At 44.2% G+C, this 21885-nt stretch overlaps 1 protein-coding gene across 5 annotated transcripts; it reads right to left on the bottom strand.

Annotated features, from left to right (window-relative positions):
• Positions 1-2401: 2401 nt before the first annotated feature.
• On the bottom strand, positions 2402-9079 carry LOC141657682 (uncharacterized). 5 transcript variants are annotated; one of them, XR_012548833.1, is made up of 3 exons: positions 7114-9044; positions 5177-5939; positions 2402-2866 (listed from the first exon to the last, which is right to left on the bottom strand). XR_012548833.1 is itself a non-coding variant. In XM_074464984.1 (2 exons), the coding sequence occupies exons 1-2, from the start codon at positions 8915-8917 to the stop codon at positions 5935-5937; spliced, it is 1809 nt and encodes a 602-aa protein (XP_074321085.1). In that variant the 5' UTR covers positions 8918-9079; the 3' UTR covers positions 5006-5934. The 5 variants fall into 5 exon arrangements, 1 of the variants encoding a protein (XP_074321085.1); XR_012548834.1 differs by having other exon boundaries at positions 5571-5939; XR_012548836.1 differs by lacking the exon at positions 2402-2866 and adding an exon at positions 2875-4125 and having other exon boundaries at positions 5571-5939; positions 7114-9045.
• Between the last annotated feature and the right edge of the window lie 12806 nt (positions 9080-21885).

Here is a 21885-nt window from a genome sequence, read left to right as displayed (position 1 = left end):
TTTGTGGGCATGCTTTTTGTTTATGCGCTTTGTTAATGCCTCCAAACCAATGCCATGGACTTTTTCTCATTGTTTGATTTGCAATTTTGTATGAATTTTACTCGTCTTAAATTATCCGTCTTAAATAAAAATTTGTGACAAACCAATGTCATGGAGTTTTTCTCATTGTTTGATTTGCAATTTTGTATATACATTCTTAATTCTTGTTGTAAATATGAGTATGTGTCTATGTGAAGCTACTAAGGTGTGATTTTGTGAATAATGTGATTATATTAGAGTAACACCGTGACAGGACAGTGTGACACAAGATATTAAATTCAAGTCTTGATCACCACGTCAAAATGATTTTGTATACCACTTTGAAAGTTATTATAATCACATTGTAAAATAAACTTTTGTTTATTTAACATTGTTTAATTTTTTTGAGGAAATTAAGTTGGACATAAAACCGATTCAATTGATTAAAAAGAAAAAAATTTAGTTGAGACTTCGCTCCATTTAGAAAATGTAGGAAATAGCATGCTCGAGTTATTTAGTATATCTATTTAATATATCTAAAATCTTTGATATATTTATCGTGACATTTACAATAAATTGGGAAATAGTCTCTTGGGGGTGAGTTCATACAACAATTTTCAAAGGTTTTAATATAGCTCTATTTAGTGGAGAAGTATAAATTTTGACTAAATAAAACTGAAAAATTTCAATGTGAACAAATGAACAAGGCCATAAGCTAAACTTGAAATTTTTAAAAATTTAACTACAAACATTATATTTTTCATCCTTCAAGGAGGCAGGCATCTTTACTAACCCGCCTAACTCAACTATTCGTTATAGACAACTGTGTCAATTGTCATGATTAATGAGACATAATACTACAGAGAAATTACAATCGTAGACAAAAACTCATGTAAAATCGTCGTAAACATACACCATGGAGTACTTCCTATCTTTTTAATGCATATACATCACTTACGAAATCTTTTTAAGTTGTACGAATACAACGGTCTTATTCCAGAGTAATTGAAAATTGAAATTTTGATAAACCCTAATTTCCTAGAGTGAACATATATTGGACAAATTATCTTGTAGAAAATCTTTACAAAGTTCATAAAGTTGAAAATTAATTAATGAAGTTATTGGGAATATGTTTACAGTTGCATGCTCTACTCGGTAATGTTCATGTATTAACTTTTTAAACATTGATATTGATATTAACATGCACTATCCCAATGTTCACAAATTATCCAACCACTTTTATTTTTTCATTGGTGTTTATTATATCTCTAATTAAATTGTACTATTAATGTAAATAAATTCACCAACCATATTACATTCTCTATATATAGATAAGATTATTATTATCCATAATACTCCACTTCATAGTTCATACTTAATCTACTACTAATTAGTAATTAAAAACATTTTGCCAAAAAAAATAAATGAGTACTACTCAAAATGTGAGTTTTGAAGGGAAAACCATTGTCACGACGGTAACAAACAAGGCGGCTATCATCGACGAGTGGGTTGACAAGATTATGAACGACGTTGGCGGTCGATCAACGGTGGTTGGGCTAGACATAGAATGGAGGCCCAATGTAATATCAACATTGAGCAACAAATCAGCAACACTTCAACTATGCATTGGCACAAAGTGTCTAATTGTGCAACTTTTTTACTTGGATTACATACCCCAATCCTTAAGAAACTTCATGGGCCGGCCCAATTTCACATTTGTTGGGGTCCAAGTAGGTGAAGATGTTGAAAAGTTGCTTGATGAGTATGGAATTGCTTGTGGTTCTACTAAGGATATTCAAGCCTATGCCATGGAGAAATGGCCCTTTAAGTGGTATCGGAGGCCCGGTCTAAAGACGCTTGCTCGCGATGTTGTGGGGCTTTATATGCCGAAACCAATGCATGTTTGTAGGAGTGATTGGCAAGCAAGGGTGCTTAGTGTGGAGCAAGTTGAGTATGCTTGTATTGATGCTTATGCTTCTTATATGATCGGTCGTAGTTTTTTCATGTAGGGATGGATTAGGTCTTTCTTTTGAGGGAAAGCATGAATGTTTACGAGGAAGTTATGAATGATTTCGTGGCGGAATCAAGAATTTACGTGTTTTAAGTTAAGAAAAAAAGTTTATGCTTTTGATTGTTTTCTTGTTATGAAATGTAAGCGAAATGAATCGTTATTTTGAAATGTCGAGAGAGTTTTAGTACTATATTTCCTTTGTTGGTTTAACATTTTTAAAATCTTTCTATTATTTGTATGAGGCGGTTCTTATTGTCCAATGTTTTGTAGTAAAAGTTCTAAGCTAAGCTTAACCGAAAATCCTTACAATAATGAACAAAATGAATTGCTCAATAAATTCAGCATCGCATAATCAAAAGACCAGGGCAATATATCTCCGATCAAATGTTTCATTTCATTTCATGCAATATGCATTACCTGCAATCATAAACTGTTTGTTACGAAGTATTTCAATACAACTTCATCCGAAATATGATTCAAATCAAATATAGCCTCTACGGGCACACAAAAGGCTGCTAGAGTGCTAGTAACTCTTACGTAACTGATCGGGCACAGGCATCATATTAAGCAAGCATCAATACATTTGAGTACATGTACATTGTATCAGAGGTGAAGTTGTGGAGCTTAGAAGTCGTAACCAAGATACAGATGGATCTGTTGTTTGCTTTAAAACCAAGAGTCAGAAGCAACAACCCCGTGCATTCACAGAGCTTGAGAATGTCAGCGACCATGATTTGTGTAACACAATTACACCTTGCTTATACTTGTTTATTTGGCATTCACAAAGCTTCTCAGTTTCCAATCACACCATGCTTCATTCGTTCTCTTCCTCTTCCCCTGATATTTAGTAAACGAGCAATGATCAAATTAGCTTCATCAATTGTTGCTCATAACTTGCCATCAATGTACAAATAATTTAACAAGAAAATATATATAAAAAAAAAAAAAACAGATGAAAAGGCAGAGGCTTAGGCTTATAGAGAAAACTAGCAGCCATTTATTTAAATATGTCATGGCCTTCATTATTCCATTCTCACTAAGTCACAAAACGAAACTTTACAGAGGTATGGCCCCTGCAAAATGAGCTTAGCCGCACAAAAGAACGTAAATCAAGTAATTTGACCGACCAGTGACTCGATGATATTAATGATGATGTAGTAGTAGTAGTAGAAATGGTTAGTTCACCATTTTTACTTGCTATATTTAGAGATGGGACAATTAATTTGGAATATGAAAATCACAAAAAGAGGACAATAAAAGTGGAATGGAGGGAATATCTAACTTGTGATTCACTGAAGAAACAGAAGAATGAGCAATTGTATGATGAACAAATTCAGAATTGTGAATTTATCAAAAGAGGGTTATAGAAATTCAGCAATCAATTCGGCAAACTTAACAAGCATATTTCTTAATCTGAAACAGCTTCCAAATAAACTACTACAATAACGACCGTAAAGAAAGCCACACATGCTGGAAATGGACATAGATAACCATTAACAATGCTCTTTGAATACCTATCAGATTCTGATTAAATCACTAGTAAGTTGAAGACTAACAATCACCAAAGCATTCTGTGTGTTCATCAATAACATCACTGATAAAACCAATAACAATCACCAAAGAACACTTCTCAACACAAGGAAATGGCCATCAGTTTTTGCAACACCGAAGCACTTTAACAAATTACACTCGTTTGTTTTCACCATAATATCTAGTCGCCCAGCTTCACAAAGGCCATTAATTATGGTATTATATGTAATAATATCAGGAGCCACTCCATTATTCTCCATCTCTTTACGTAGGGAGATTGCCGCATCAATCTGTGCATTTCTTAAAAGGCCATTCAGCAATGTATTGTAAGTGAACACATTCCGGCGCCACACCTCGATCTTGCATATATTTGACCACACACACAATAATAAAAGACAAGAATAATAGGGACACAAATATAACGAGGTTCACCAAATTGGCTACGTCACGAAATTCAGTATGCTTGTATTGATGCTTATGCTTTGAAAGATTTGGCATTTGATTTACTGGGACTTCGTATGGACAAGAGTAAGCGCGTGACTTTGACTGATTGGCAAGCTGAGGTGCTGAGTATGGAACAAATTCAGTATGCTTGTATTGATGCTTATGCTTCCTTTAGGCTTGGCCACCTCCTATTTAACTAAAAATTCATTATGACCTGTGAGGATTAATAGGGGTTGATGGAAGTGTAGTCGAAACCCCTTTGATAATCTTCTATGTATCGTTCCAATCTTCAATCCAACTTGTTATTTTTTCCTAGTCGTATTATCATAGCTTCCTTTGAGTATCATTTCATATGTTGCAATACGCATTATATGCATTCATAAACTGTTTGGTACAAAGTACTTCGATACAACTTCATCCGAAATAAGATTCAAATCTAATATAAACTCGAATATATTGAACATTGTATCGGAGGTGAAGGTTAGAAACCCGGCTACACTTGTTCTGGAATGACTAAACCTGATGCTACACGAAATCAGTAAGCCTATTGCAACACAATTTTACGGCAAGTATAATGTGGAGCCGTAAAATGGTTAGAAGTAATCTATATAAAACGATTAAAAACATTATCTATGACAGGAGGAGACCGTAACTTGTTTAGCCATGAGACCTTGTTAAACCGTGTTTCTGAAGCACTATAGCAGCCAATTCAGAAATCATGCACAACAGTTGTATGTGAATCGGCAATATTCATTGTCGCCCCCTATAAAGGAGAGGGCTTGCGGTAGAGTTGTGGCAACCAGTGTAAACATTACTGTCAAACTTCATGACCATGAATCAGAATGTAAATATTTGGAGTTACAAGAAAGCTTGAACTTTGGAGGAAAACACTAGAATCTCGTGGATTTATGTTGAGTCGAAAGAGGACGAAATAATTGGAGTGTAGATTTATTGGGGATGGAGTCGTAAAGGTAGGGAGGAATTATGATAGGCTTACAGCAATTGTCCCGAAGAGACTCAACTTAAAAACAATCTCCTTGAACATCTCAAATAATAAGAGAATCCATGTCAGCGACATATTCGCCATCGTAAACAGAAGAAATGTTGAAAAAAGAAAATAAGCTAAGCATCTTAAACTAGACAACATTCGAAATCAAGATACAGATAATATACCTGTCTTCCAAAACAGGAAAGGATCTACCGCTTGCTTCACTTTATGAATGCTAAAATTCTTATCACCTTTCCATCTCTACGGTTAAGGGATACCAACAAACATTTTGCGGATATGATGGAGGAAAAGCTGTTTGCTTTAAATCAAGCAGAAGGAGCATTAAGAAGTTAAATCAAAGATTCAGAAGCAAGCGCGATTCAGGTTGCCAAAAAAATCCAAATCAGCCCATACAACCCCATGGCATTCCTCTAAAACAACTGCAGGTCAGCCTTATTTACGTTTCTTAACATTATGTTAATCTAGTAGTTCCATCACTAGCTGCAAAGCATTTGTCATCCAGGACACTTGTAAACATTAGAGCCTTTCCAACTCATTAACAATAAGATAAGAAATTACCTGATGTTCATAAGAAGTGAAGCATTAGGGGCACATGTAACGTCTTCTGTTTTCTTTGATAGTTCTATAGCAACGTGCATCTTTTAATAGCGCCCAGGTATCTATACACGGCTGCAAGACTGCAGCCTCTTTGCTATAAAGTAAAAATAACAGCTCAAACGTTTCCCCAACTAGCCCCGCTAACTCACCACATCCATCAGCTATGACAATGTACTGAGGGACCACACGCTATACTCTATTTCTTTATGCAGCGGAAGGCCATCAATGGGTGTAAACACAGTAACACCCATCGTACTTGTTAATTCTTGTTTATTTGGCATTCACACAGCTTCAAGCACGCCCTGGGTCTTCCCTTCTCTTTTTCTTACCCTGATATTTAGTAAATAAGCAATGATCAACTTAGTTTCATCAATTGTTGCTCATAACTTATCATCAAAACATCAATGCACAAATAATTTAACAAGAAATATATATATATAAAAAAAAACAGAAGAAAAGGGAGAGGCTTAGGGTTATAGAGAGCAGCCATTTAAATAAATGCAAAGTACATCTCAAACTATGTCATAGCCTCCATTATTCCATTCTCACAAGACGAAACTTTACAAAGGAACGACCCCTAAGGAGTAAGGCCCTGCAAAGTAGCTTAGCCACAGAAAAGATCTTAAATCAAGTAAGTTCACCAATGACTAGATGATGATGATGATGATGATGATGTACTAATAAAGAGACACACAAGCCAAACTCAAGGACAAGACAATAGAAGTAGTAACCAATTAATGGTATTAAACCTGACCAAACCATCAACTTCACCGCTAGCAATCGAGACTTGACAAACACTCAATGACAAATGTGACATATAGATTTCCACCTAACCAATAAGTTGTATGATCATATGATGAACAAATTCGGAACTGTGAAATAATTAAAAAAAAAAAAAAAAAAAAAAAAAAAAAAAAAAGAGGACTATAAAAATACAGCAAGCAATGCGCAAACTCAACAAGCATATGTCTCACTGTGTTATAAATCGTAGCAAAACCTAAGATTATGCCATCAAAATACGATAAGCATATGCCTAGAAAAGTGCAAAACATCAGCAGTAGGATAAAGGATAACATCTGCTACTAAAAGATAGATTTTAAAACTGATCAATTTCAACACCTTGCAGCTGACAACTGGTTATAGTGTTTGACTTATCAAAATGGAGTATGTATGTACAATTCAGTTATTTGGTATTTACTTTGTACAGAACCTAATAAAACTAAGCTAGAATAGCAATTAAGCAACTGATGAAATAACCCCAATTAAATCAAAACAACCTATAGGAAAAACATTAGCCATAATTAAATATACATCAATTTGTTATTTACTTTGTACAGGCAATAATATAAATAAATTGGAGAAAATACAGAAGGAAACAGTAGTGACTACCGCTGCTTTTGCTTTATAAACCTGGTCAGTTCTTTATTTGACATGAAGCCATTTATTAAACATCGTTGACTTTTCACTAACGTCATAGGCATCAAAATAGCAAAGAGCCACATACCATTATTCTGTAGAAAATACTTTCGAAGCAAGGCTTTGTCTGATACAGTAACATTAGGGGAAGTGAGAAAGCTGAGAAATAAAGAAGATGTGTCCGCATCAGCAGCAAATCCTTGGATCGTCATAGTCTGAAGATGATCCAAAGCCATCGCAATATCATTGGCATTGAGAAATCCTTTAATTATTGTATTGTAGCAGCGTTCATTTGGAGAACATCCATTATCCGCCATCTCCTTTAATAATTTGGCTGCATCACCTAACAACCCTTGCCTACATAAAACTTTGATTTGAATATTATAGGTAGTTACATTTGGCGGCAATCGCTTGGCCACAAGAGTAGAGAACACCTTTGTTGCTTCAACTAGTCGCCCGGCTTCACAAAGGCCATTAATTATGGTATTGTATGTAACAATATTAGGTGCCACTCCATTATTCTCCATCTCTTCACGTAAGGAGATCGCCGCATCAATTTGTGCATTTCTTAAAAGGCCGTCAAGCAATGCAGTGTAAGTGAACACGTCGGGTGCCACACCTCGATCTTGCATATCTTTAAAAAGCTGGACTGCATGCTGGAGTCTGTCATCCTTGCACAAGGCATGTATTATGGTGTTATAGCTGAAAACATCTGGCATTATATGTGTTCCTTTAAGATACCTATCATGGCACATCTCCAAAGCTTTGTCCACCTTTTTAGACTTGCAATATCCATTAATTAGGCTGTTGAAAGTCACAACATCAGGCATGACACCATCTTTCACCATAACATCCAGGAGCTTTTCTGCCTCCCTCATCTCTCCACGCAAGCAGTACCCATCCAAAAAAGCATTGTAGGTAATAATGTTAGGGCGCACACCTCTCTTAGTCATGAATTCAAAAATAGCCCTTGCTTCATCCACATTTCCCTCTTTACAGTAACTGTCAACTAAGGTACTGTAGGTTTCAATATTGGGAGAAATGTTGTTGTCCAGCATCTCAGTCAAGAGTTCTTTGGCATGATCCCAACACCCTAAATTACAGACCCCTCGAATTAAGGAAGTATAGGTTACGACATCGGGCAGAATGCTCTTGGCTTTCATCTCGTTGAAAAGGCTAAGGGCTTGAGGTAACAGACGGTCTTTACAAAGGCTATCAATTAAGGTGTTATAAATGACAACACCAGGCTTAAAAGGGGCTTTAGATTCCATATTTCGGAGCAAGCGGAGAGCACCATCATTGTCGCCAGAATTGCAAAGACCTCTAAACATAGAGCCATAAGTAACTAGGGAGGGTTGTATCTGAAGCTTGACGATTTTATCCAAAAATTGAACAGCTTGGCGTAATTTATCGGAATCAATTAAACCATTGAGTAAGGTAGTGATAATGACAATATTAGGTGGATAGCCAAGCTTAATGTGCTTACCAAGGAGAGAGAAGGCAAAATCAACACGGCCCAAGGAAGAATAACACTTGGCGAGAATACCAATGGAATGCATATCGGGGCGGCGACCAGACAATTCAAGGTGATTAAAGAGAGTAATGACAGTAGAGAAAGGGGGATGGGGTTGAATCTTAGACATAGCAGTAAACAGCTGATTGAAGACGATAATAGAAGGACGAGGGCGAAGATAGTTCAACTGATGATATATAGAAACGGGGATATCAATTCTAGAAAACCCTAACCGGCATTGTTCTCTAACGGAATCCAGAAACAATCGGGGGTCGTCGACAACAACAAATTGGGAATGAAATCGATATGTAAAAGGGGAAAGGCGACGAAGGGTACCTGAGTTTCTGAGTATCATCGTCATCGTCATCATCATCAACATCGCAAATAATAAAAATTAAAATTGGATTATTATTATTATTATTATGTATTGCTGGAAAATGTAGTCAAGTACTCAACTACTATCACTCCTAATTTCTCAACTACCCTATGATTCATGAATCATGATGCATCGGCACTGTGTAGAGGTGGTAAATGGTCATTCGGGTCTGGGTTGGGTCATTTCGGGTTTGTCATATATTTTGGATTCAAATGGGCGGGTCATTTTGGGTTTTGGGTCATTTTTGGGTGACCTTTTGTCGGGTCACTTCGGGTCGGGTATGAGTCATTTTGAGTCGGGTCGTTTTCGGGTCAATGGCTAAAACACTTTATTAATACTCCCTCCCATCTATACCAAAGGTTACAATGACTCTATCACATTTGTCGAGACGTGACGATAAACCAAACAAGATCTCACATAACTATATTTTCTCTTATAGATTAATAATAATATCAAAGATTCTCTACGACCGCAAATAGTGCCAAAAAGTCAATGTAACCTTTGGTCTGGGTGGAAGGGAGTACTATTTTGATTACGAAATATTATTTTGCAAATTTAACTATTTATAAGGGATGATTGTAACAAATGAAACTCTATTTGGTAAATAGCATTAATTTGACTTAGTACTTGTCGTTTTGGCTAATTTTGGGTCACTTTAAGTCATTTTGGATCGGGTCATCTTGGGTTGGGTCAACACTGGGTCAATCAAGTTTCAGATCGAGTCTGGATTGGATCGGGTCATCTTGGGTCGGGTCAATATTGGGTCAATCAAGTTTCGGTTCGGGTCTAGGTCGGGTCGGGTCAATTCGAGTTTCGGGCCGGCTTTTCCAGGTCTAGCCCTGTGTGTCTAATTGTTCAACTTTTCTACTTGGACTACCTTCCCCAATCTCTAAGAAACTTTATGGGCCGGTCCAATTTCTCATTTGTTGGGGTTCAAGTAAGTGAAGATGTTGACAAATTGCTTGATGAGTATGGTATTGGTGGATGTCAATTGATCGGGAAACTTATCATCATCACATTAAAAACCTCATCCAACCCATTCATTATCCTCGAAACTTATCATCCATCACCCGTCCATCCATCATCCGCGGATGAAACGGGTGGATCGGGTAATAAATGGGTGATGATTTAATTATATTTATAAGGCTAAAAAAGTATTGAATTTTATTTCACCCAAAAATATGTAAGGTAAATTAGTACTCCCTCCGTCACGGTCATTTGTTGTCATTTGGTTTTGACACAAAGAACAAGGAAAAAGGAGGGAACCAATTATTAAATGACAAGTGGAACAAATTGAGTGTGAATGATCAAATTGTTCATCAAGTTCATTCTTAAAATAGAAAGGACAACAAATGACTGAGACACCCCAAAATGGAAAAAGATAACAAATGACCGGGACAGAGGGAGTATTAAACTAAGTGCTTTAAAATCTTGTAACTTAATGTTTGCTTGAACATATAAAAAGTAAGTAAATTAGTATTGGCTAACTTAAGTTTTATATAAATATGTATTTTTTTTTCAAAAAAGGAAGAATATTGATTGGCGGATGGATGACGGGTTGGATTTAACTTCATCCATCATCCATCCGTCATCCATTTATTTCATCCATCATCCATTTATTTCGTGTTTTCGTCCGTCCATTTAAATCGGGTGGATGGATATTAGCGGGTGCGGGTGAGATTGACATCCGTAGCTGCTACTAAGGATATTGAAGCCCATGCCATAGAGAAATGGCTCTATAAGTCGGAGGCCCGGTTTAAAGACGCTTGTTCGTGATGTCGTGGGGCTGTATATGCCGAAGCCAATGCATATTTGTAGGAGTGATTGGTAAGCAAGTGTGCTAAGTGTGGAGCAATTTGAGTATGCTTGGTATTGGACATCATATCATATAACAAAAAAAACCCAAAGCAATGTATATCTTCGATCAAATTAAAATGGTTTGTTGCAATCTATGTTTGAGGTAGGGAACCAAAGACGATAACAAATGGGAAAATTGAATGCTCAACAGAGTAAACATCCTATAGCTACAGCACAAAACAACACGCCTTGGACACATGACAAAGAACACGGAATAAAAACAAACTAATACATGGCTAACTACGATCTAACAAAGATAACCATTGATTAGGACAGATGGAGTAACTAAGACCCAACAAACTTAAGATCCTCGAAAGAAGTTGCAACCAACTTCGTAGGAAGCATAAGCTTCAAAACAAGCAAACATGATTTGGTCATCACTCAAAACCCTGACCTCCCAATCACCAGTACGAATATGATCGGTCGTACCAATATCAAGTCCGACAACTTCCTTAGCAAGCCTCTTAATACTAGACCACGCGCCTAACATAAAGCACTTGCGAGTTGCGAGGCTCTTTTTGAATCATATGGTATTGAAAATCCCTAACATTCAGATTCCAAACCATACGATGATCAGACATCACTGGACTCGTATAATCCGCAATGTTGACCCCCACAAATAAGAAGTTTTGGGAACGTAGGAAGTCCTTGAGACACTGAGGCATGTAGTCCAAGTATATGAGTTGGATAATTAAATATTTTGTGTCGATTCACAATTGAAATGTTGCAACTTTGTTGTTGTTGTAGTCATTTATGGTTGGTTGTGACACCCATTCACTATAAAAAAAGATTTCATCGCCGTCTTCCACCACTGACGGTCCTGGTCTTCTCTCTGTCTCAACGCCTACTACCACCTTCGGTCCACCACTGCTAGACCCGTATGAGATTTAATTGTTACAGTTGAATGTTGTTTGGAGTAATTATTATCGCACATTTTCCACGACAAATTCAATTGAGGGAGAACACACAAAATCAAATTTTGAAATGCTTGGAAAGTGTATCAATTGACCTTAGGGATCAATGTTTATAGGGTAATTTTACGCTTTTACGTAAACACGTTATTGCTGCCATCTAGAGAGTTGTCGATAATTGATGGGGCATATTCTGCACCCGCTGACCGAGTCAACATATTGAGCAAGGTCAAAGATATCCACAAGCAAGTCAACGACTTAGACAGCCTAACCGACGCAGCCCGTCGGCCTGTCTCTTGGGTCTCTACGGGACAACTAGCGGTAGGGGCACACATCCGCGAGCTCATATCCAAGACCCCTCGGCGGCGAGTCAACAGGGCCCGCCGGCCTGTCATGGGTCCCTCGGCCGAGGGTAGATCAGTCTTTCCACCTGCTAGCCACTTGGCCACTTGGCCACTACGTGACAAAAGGTGAAAGTCTATAAATACTCCTCAACCCTCATTGAGGAAAGGATCCGAAAAATAACCTAAACACCTCATAATCTGGTAATATCTTCCTTATCTCTCTACAATATACACTTCGCCAAGTAACATACGACTTAATCCTTTTAAGTTTACTGACTTGAGCGTCGGAGTGAGTTCGCTCGGTACAAAGCCGAGCCCTCAGTTTGTTCATTGTTTCAGGAGACCGAAAGGAGGGTTCAATCAAAGACATCATTCTACAAGCGCGGGTGGTACCAAATAACTGCTCTGGAATTACACCCGGAACAATTGGCGCCGTCTGTGGGGAAGATACTAGAAGCTAGTCACATTCATTCCCAAACAAAAAAAAAACAACACAAAACAAAAACCCACCCAAAAAGCTAAGAAGATGTCGAAGCAACAAGAAGTATTCGTGACCGACGAAACCGAATTCTGCCAAGATGATACCGTCCACAATTCTGGGGTTGTGCAACCTCCCACCGGCCGAGTAACTCAACCGGAGTACGGGATGCCAATAATGCCAGATACGCCGCTGCCCGCCGACCAAGTCACCATCATGGGACATGTGGTTGATGCAGCTAAACTGAAGCTACTCCTGGACCTAATTGGTAGCGCGCCGACTCACACTGTCACACCGACAAGAGCGGCGGCACCCGTACAGGAGACCAGGGCCCAAAATGTGACTCCGAGAGACTTGAACGGAGCATTGGAGGAAGCCGGCCCTGTCAAGACGCCGGGGGAGCCCAGAGTGCTAGTGGTAGACCTGAGTCCTTCCCGCACTCGCGGGAGGACAGCGTCGCCGCGCAGACCGACGAGGCCCGCCCCGAGGAGTGAAAGAAGTCCGACTCACCGAGTCGAAGAAGGAGTCCGACTCACCGAGTCGGAGAAGAAGCCCGACTCACCGAGTCGGAGAAGAAGCCCTTCCCGCCACGGGAGAGGAGCCGGACCGAGGGATGCGAGGAGCCGATCGCCGCGTGTCATTCGACACGTGGTCGATGACCCCTCAACCCCTACGTCCCTAGAGGTCCCGGTGCCGACTAAGCTAAAGTTGCCACCCATATCATACAAAAGAGAAAGCGACCCAACCGACCACGCCGAGGCTTTCGAGTCTTACATGTCGGTATGGGAGCAACCTGATGAGGTTTGGTGCCGAGTCTTCCGACGACGACCGCATGGGATGGCACAAAGCGGGTACAAGGGGTGCCCAATGGGTCGATATCTTTATTACGGCGACCTAAGGGACATATTTTTGGCCCAATATTCTTGCAACAAGAGGAGGGCCGTCGAGACATCCGGATCTCCCGACTATCAGCGGGAGGGAGGCGAGTCTCTCCGAAGTTATGTGAAGAGGTTCGACGCCAAGGTTCGGCAGATTCGTGAGGTGAGCACGAGCCGGGCGGCCTTCGACCGATGAAAGGCCTCCCAAGAGGGGACTTAAAAAACGAGCTCATCAAGTGCGGAGGCCTGAACTTAGACTCCGCCAGGAAGATGGCCAACCAAGCCATTAAGGTGGAGGACTACCACAAAACCTGGGTAGGCCCCACCGAGGCCGGGCACTCAGAGAGTAAAAGCCGCCGGGAGGACAACCCGGATGAAAGACGCCGTGACAATAATAGGTCATGGTCTGACAGGTCCGCCAGGAAACAGAACTCGGCGGGCGCCGGGGGGAGCTCGGGACCGTACTACCAAAAGCGGTACAATGATCACACCCCCTGGTTGTATGTCTGCCGCGAGGTCTTCGCCCGAGCAAGAACGAGGGTCGAAGTGGGAAAGGCCTCCCGGCCGAGGGGGACGGTGACACGAGCGATCGTGAGTACCACGGCCACACCGGTCACTTAATCGACAATGCCGGCATCGAAGAATGCCATCGAAGAGCGATCCGGAAGGGAGCCTCGGCAAATATGTTGCCAAAGGCCAAAAGACTGATGTCGGCGGTTCAAATAAGAAATCCGTCTTTGAACGGATAGGAGTAGTCCATGTTGTCATCGGGGGCAACGAGAACGGTGGGTCCGCTCATGGGCACAAACGGCACCTGAACGAGTTGTATCAGGCCATCAACTTTGTGCCCAAAACAGCGATCCCCGCTTCCAACATCCCCGATATGACTATTGGGAAGAGGGACTACGAGGGAGTCATCGCCCCTCACAGCGACCCACTTGTAGTCCACACCGGACATAGCCAACCACTGGTCAAGAGGTGCCGATTGACACAGCGCCTACACGAACATCATGTTCGGGGAGTGCTTTCTCAACCTCGGTCCGAAAGTCGAGGACTTGAGCCCCGCACCAATCCATTTGTCGTGACGTTTTTCCGGGGCCGGCTGGTACCCCCGGGGTCAATGGGATCCGGTGATGTTCGGCGAGGGGAATGCGGCTAAGAATGTCCTAGCTGAGTTCGTGGTCATTGACGGCTCGTCCACCTACAACGTTCTCATAGGCCGAGTCACTCTGAGCGAGGCCGACGCAGTAATGTCCATCCGGGCCCTGACACTGATGTATGTCTCGGACCGGGGGGAAGCGCATAAGCTCGTCTCAAAGGACGAGAAGGACGAGGTGGTCAACATCCAGATATCTGCCAGAGGGTGCAACATGCAATCCCTCAAAGTGGCAAAGAAGTCCGAGAACGGGAAGAGCCCATCCTTACAGCAGGAGGGCGACCACATGGATGCAACTGTCGGCATGGTCGAGGGAGCCGAGACTGAAGAGGTGGAAATTGACCCAGGGCGCACCGTAACTATCGGTGTCAACCTGGAACCAAAATTCAGGGCCGCTCTCCTAGACCTGCTGAGGAAGAACAAAGACGTCTTCGCCTACTCAGCGGCCGAGATGTCAGGCGTGAGCCGAGAGGTAATTGTTCACAAGCTGAACGTGCTCTCCACCGCTCGCCCTGTCAAGCAGAAGGATGAGGCCATTAAGGCCGAGGTAGATAAATTACTAGCGGCGGGCTTTATCATGCCTTGTACTTATCCTGAGTGGTTAGCTAATGTTGTAATGGTGAGGAAGTCATCGGGGGCGTGGAGGATGTGTGTAGATTTTACCAATCTTAATAAAGCGTGCCCCAAAGATTGCTATCCTTTGCCTCGAATAGATAGTTTAATCGACGCGACGGCAGGCTACACTATGCTGAGCCTGCTGGACGCCTTCTCAGGGTATCATCAGGTATTCATGGTCGAGGAAGACATGCCCAAATGCGCATTCATCACTGCTAACGGCACATACATGTATAAAATGACGCCGTTTGGTTTGAAGAACGCCGGCGCAACTTACACAAGACTGGTGGACAAAGTGTTCCAAAATCAAAAAGGGCGAAACATTGAGGCTTACGTCGACGCTGCTATTGTAAAAAGCAAGTTTGACAGCGAGCACTTAGCCGATTTACACGAGACATTTTGTTCACTAAGGAAATACAAGATGAAGCTCAACCCAATGAAATGCAACTTCGGTGTTCGGGCAGGTAAGTTCATCGGCGTACTTGTCAGCGCCAGGGGAATTGATGCCAATCCAGACAAAGTCCAAGCAATCCTGGACCTGCCGGAGCCGAGGAATCGAAAAGAGGTTATGATGCTGACCGGGAGGATGGCGGCTCTAGCCCGCTTCATCTCTCGGTCAGCCGACAAGAGCACCCCATTCTTCAAAGTGTTGAAGGGGAATAAGGACTTGATTGGGGGAGGAACAGAGCACGACTTTCAAGCAACTGAAAGCTCATCTTCAGACTCTCCCAACCCCGTCCTGGCCGATCTTTGGGGAGACGCTATATCTGTCAGACATAGCGATTACCTCGGCCACGGTCGGTCTGCCGTGATCATCGGGGAAGAAGACAAACAAAGAACACCCAATCTACTTTGTCGACCCATACGTTGTTGCCCGCCGAGAGAAATTACCCCCGATTGAAAAAGCGGCCTTTTTTGTCGTCGTCGCCGCAAGGAAACCGAAACCCTACTTCGACGCACATCCCGTGACGATCTTAACCGACCAACCATTGGAGAAAGCATTGGAAAAATTTGAGCAATCCGGCAGACTCATCAAATGGGCGGTGGAGCTATCCGGCCGGCATTCAATACAAGCCGAGGCCCTCGATAAAGGGGCAGACACTTGCAGACTTCCTTGCCGAGTGCACTTACCAAGAAGAATCACACCCCGGGGTATGGGAAGTATACACCGACGGGTCCTCCACGGCGAACAGCTCAGGAGCCGGCATCCTTATCATCAGCCCAAACGGGGACGAGTTTGAGTATGCCTTGAAATTTACCTTCTCGGCCTCAAACAACGAATCCGAATACGAGGCGGTGATAACCGGAGTCGAGCTAGCTAGGGCTCACGGGGCGGAGCACATCATTTTGAAAACAGATTCACTTTTAGTGGCTAATCAAATCAGAGGAGAGTACGAGACTCGAGACGACGGGATGGTAAGATACCCGGAAAGGGTAAAAGCCGACACTTCAAAGTTGAAATCTTTTCGATACAATGCATTCCCTGTGTCCGAGAACAACCGAGCCGACGCTCTCAAAGCTTGCCGTTCGACCATCAAGAATGTCACCGAACCGTCTTTGGTGGACATCGGGAATGCCAAGAGCATCACCGAGGCCGTCGGCATGGTGGGCAACATAGAGACCGAGACGACGTGGATGACTCCGATAATGAAATACAAATTGACAAATGAATTACCGGAGGACCGCAGTCTCTCGCAGAAGATAAAGAGGATCGCAGCAAGGTACTTGGTATTTGAAGGGGAATTGTACAGGAGGTCCGTGATAAGGCCACTCCTGAAATGTGTCGGCCGGCCGACGCGAGCTAATTCTCGAGTAAATTCACGAAGGCATCTGGCCACCACATGGGGGCAAGAACACTAGCCCACAAAGCTCTCCGAGCCGGCTACTTCTGGCCCACCATGCTTGCGGATTCCAGAGCCAAAACCAAAAAGTGTAACAACTGTCAAATGCATGCTCCGGTGATACATGCACCTTCCCGAGACTGCGGTAGGTACTTAGTCCCCTTCCTTTTGCACATGGGGGATGGATCTACTAGGGCCATTTCAACGGCATCAGGAGGAAGAAAGTACTTGATTGTCGCCGTTGACTACTTCACCAAATGGGTTGAAGTGTGAGCGAAGACCAGCGAAGACGACGGCCGTAAGAAAGGTAATCTGGGAAAATGTCATAACTCGTTTTGGGTTACCCCAAGTCATGGTATTTGACCACGGCCGAGAGTTTTGGAGTGACACAATAATGAACTGGTTGGAAGAACTTGGTATCAAATTTGCATACTCCTCCGTCTGCCACCCACAGAGCAACGGACAGGCGGAGGCAGCCAATAAAACAATCCTCAACGGTTTGAAAAAGACAGTTGAAGACCTAAAGGGAAGTCGGGCCGATGAACTACCCGGCGTCCTATGGTCCCTGCGAACCACGGAGAAAGAAGCAACAGGGTACAGTCCATTCCACTTAGTCTACGGGTCCGAAGCAGTCCTGTCAATTGAAGCAACGGTGCCCACATTCAGAACGGTCACCTTTAACCCAGTTGAAAATGAGGAAGGTCTGAGAACCTCCCTAGACCTGGTCGAAGAAAGCCGAGATACAGCACGCCTCAACTTGGCAGTATATCAAAACCGAATGAGAAGAGCCTACAACCGAAGAGTCCACAAAAGGGACTTAAAAGTAGGAGATCTAGTCCTAAGAAAGTCGGCCGCCACTAACAAAGGAAACATTCATGGTAAATTGACGGCCAATCGGGAGGGTCCCTACAAAGTGGTTGAAGAAATGAGGCCGGTACATACCGGCCGACAGACATGGAGGGTATGCCTTTGATGAGCCATTGGAACACCGACAATCTCGGAAATACTTTGTATAGCGGCGGAGGTGTCCAAAACAATTGTTGGCACCCAACGCGTTTATTTCTAATTAAGAATCATCCAAGTTTTCCATCAAAGTGTGTATCCCCCTTCATAGTCATATCGAGGTAGACGTCACGGCCCAGTGGCGTCACCCCAAGAAGTAGACGCCACGCAGTAGTCACTACCGGTAGCGATTGGTACTCATGGCGAAAGCGACCAACATGCCATAGGAACGTATAAATACAGTTGAGACGCAAATCTAGCCGCCTCGGCCAACCGAAGGCCTGGCAGAGGAAGCGATCAATATGTCTACAGATACTGACGCCGTCGCGCCGTAACCTCTAGCCGCCTCGGCCAACCGAAGGCTGGCGGGGGGGACACAACGGTCGATACGCTAACATGTTTACAACGGCGGTTGGGAAACGCAAATCGGACGCCTCGGCGACCACCGAGAGTGAAAGAGGAAGCGACCAACATGCCAACATGTTTAAAAAGACGTTAAACACAGTTGAGATACGCATTCTAACTGCCTCGGCCAGGCCGAAGGTAAAAACGAAAAAACGCTCAATTAATAACGCAAGAAGACAAGGGAAGAATTGCGATCAAAGCCCCGGCCAAAGCCGAGGGCCCAAAAAGATAACAAGTTTTATTAAAAATGATTACAAGTGAGGAGAATACATACGACGGCCGTCCCCATAGGGATAAGCCAAAACACAACCTACCAAAGTTTACAAAAAACAAGGAAAAGAAGAGCAAAAGGTTACAGACATATCATTTAAGCGCCAAAAGATGGCAGGGAGGAAAGGCTTAATAATTGGCCCCGAACAGTGGCTATCCGAGATGCCGGGGAACTGGTGACAACCGCCCGTCTCCCTATGCTGTTGCTGCGTTGCTCGCCATCGACGTTAGCGCATCATCCTTGGTAGGCGACCCGAAGCCGTCTTGGAAGCTTGACCTCGGCGACCTCACCGCCTTCATTCTCTCAGCTTCTTCCTTGGCCGCCTTCGCCTCCTCAGCAAGGGCCGCCTTCTCCGCGGCCTCCTCTTCCTCCTTCTTCACCTTGGCCTCCTCAACAGCCCTCGCCTCCGCGGCCTTCTCTTTAGCTTCGAGCTTATCATCCAACAGCTCGTCAAATTTTTGCCACGGGAAGGAGCCATCAAGAAAGAGCTCCCCTATCACCTCCCTGGCGGCCTCTTCGGCCAGGTCCCGGTATTGGGCGCACATGTTAGGGAGGATAACGGTTTGGAGCGTCTCAATGTCCTCCTCCCTCTGGGCGATGATGACATCCTTATTCCGGACCACCTTCCCCTGGGCCTGAAACATGCCCCTCCATTCGTCCCTCTGCTTAGCATGAAAGTCGGCGACTTTCTGAAGGTGGTCACGCCCCTCCAGCAGCTTAACAGCTTCAGCCGCCGCAGCCTCGGCCTTGGCTCTCTCAGCGAGGACTGCCTTTTCAGCGTCCTCCCTAAGTTTTCTCTCAAGACGGACGCCTCTTGACCTCGGCCTTGGCCCTCTCAGCTTCCTTGTTTGCGGCGTCGAGTTCGAGCCCGAGCCGCTCGAGTGTGGGCGCTTCAAAGAATGGCCTTCTCTTGCTCCACAATAAGAGCACCGCCGTATCGGTCCATTTCGACAAACATCCTCGGCCAAACTTAGGCCCTCCGACCTAACTGGATGGGGTAGGCCGAGGGAAGGAGGTGACGACGATGGCATCTTGACCACTTTACTGCGCAGATTTTCTTCTCAAGACACGCCGTTCAACAAGTGTGCCGGAGCGACGGCGGTTGATCTACAAAAATTCAATCAAAGCATCCGTGTCAACATACATGGACATACCGGAGAGCCTGTCATCAGGAATGCCTAATGAACCGGCTAAGTCTGAGCCACAGGATAGATCTGTACCATGCTTGGCCTTCTTGGTCGGAGGACGCATTTCCTTGCCGGCAGTAGTAGCAGCAGTAGCAGCAGTAGAAGCAGAAGCACCAGCGGCAGTAGTAGGCTCTTTCCTCTTGCGGAAGAGGGGAGATTCCACTGCCAAGGTGACCACCTCCTCGGCGGGAATATCAACGACCTCCACCGTCTCTTTCTGGACTGAAGGGATGGGAGGTGGGACCGATGTCGACGCCGTCGCCGCCGAATACTTTGTTTTCCGCGTTCGGCGCGGCATGTTACCAGCAACCTTCGCCTGGGCCGCCTTCACATCTAAGCCCTTCCGCTGCTGATCCATGAGATCATTTGGCGCCGGCCTGCGATCACGGGCCTGGGCCTTTGGATGCAAATCAACGACTGTCTTGTCCTTGGCAAGCCCCATTCTCCGGAGGATATCCTCAGACAGGTCCGGGCCAAAATGGTCTGCAAAGGAAACGAAGCAAGAGTTAAGTGAAAGAAATAAATCAAAATTCAAAAAATAGAAACATTGAGAGCAGAGATGGGCCTCACACCGACCCCACTCACCCTGTGCTAGGGCCGGTATGAGGCCGACATGGCAGAGCAGCTCATCCTGAAGAATGATCTGCGTCGGGGGAATCCATCTCTTCGGCACCCCATTCTTCTCCGCCTCAAACAGCCTCATCGCCAGCTTCTCATCCGCATTAAGAGGGACCTTCGGCGTCCATCTTAAGCTTACTCCGGTGACCCATTTGTCATGCTCCGCCATACTCTCGCACCGCAAATTGACTTGGTGCTGGAAGGACCGGGCGCGGATAGTCATCCGCACCTCAACGTACACCCACCGCTCTTTCCGGTCCTTGCGGGAGGAAAGCTTATCAACGGAGACGTAACCGCTCCGTCTCGCACGCTATACCACCCAACGCGACCAGAAACGACGGCCGAAGGTGATGAAGCCGACGGAATAAATTAACCGTCGGGACCTCCCCCTTGAAGAGGCAGAGCCACACAAAGCCGACTATAGTCCTAATGGCCAACGGGTGCAGTTGGGCCACGGCGACGTTCATGGCTCTAATGATGGCCATAACGTATTCATTCAGCGGAAACCGGAGCCCGTACTCCAGGTGCCGGATGTATACGCCGGTGCAACCCGGGGGAGGGCAACAGACGGCCTGACCCTCCTCAGGGATAACAATTTTGTATCCCCTGCCGAAGTAGAAATGGCCCTCGAAAAGTGTTTCGCCGGAACAACTGGCGAACTTATGGGTCCAAGCACGGTCAGGGCAGACCTTACAGGCGTCGCCGTGATCCATGATGTACTGCCTCCCCTCATTAGAACGAGTCCTTCCAACATCATCACCGTCATCATCAGCATCATCATCCTCCTCCTCCCATTCCTCCAAAACTCTTGGATCAACCTCAGGAGAAGGAGACCTAGGACCCCCGGACCTCAGCGGGATGGCGGCTAGTGCCTCCTCTTCATCAAAACACGACGGGGATCCCCCCGGCGCAGGGTTACTAGGTCCGGCATCAGCAGAAGACATGTTCACAACAAAAACTTAACAATTAAAAGATTGGAAAATTTGTTTGTTTACCTTGAAGAAAAGTGCTACGCCGAAGTAACGATTCTGAAAACTAGAGAGAAGTTTCGTCAAAGAGGGCTAGAAAGAAGAAAATTTTTGAGAAAATGAATTTGGAAGGCCAAAATTCAGGGGCTAACTCTCCCATTTATAGGGCAAAGCCCACTCAATCCGACCAATCAGGGCAAAGCCCATGAAGCGTCAACCAATCAGCAACGAGACACATGTCAAGCATGCAGCCATGGAATGTCAATCGACAAACAGTTACAAAGCTTCTTCAACACGCCCCTTGACAGAATGCCAATCGACGTATCTTCCTCAACATGCTCCTTGGTATCTACTTGCCCAACGGCCCGCTGACGAAACCAAGCTTGGCAGCACCGGCTGGGGGCAATCAAAAGCACACGGCACTCGCAACCTCGGTCTCG

Source organism: Silene latifolia, chromosome 5 (assembly GCF_048544455.1).
Source record: "Silene latifolia isolate original U9 population chromosome 5, ASM4854445v1, whole genome shotgun sequence".
NCBI lineage: Eukaryota > Viridiplantae > Streptophyta > Magnoliopsida > Caryophyllales > Caryophyllaceae > Silene > Silene latifolia.
The sequence above is the reverse complement of the archived record's forward strand: the minus strand, read 5'-3'. Positions and strand labels throughout refer to the sequence as shown.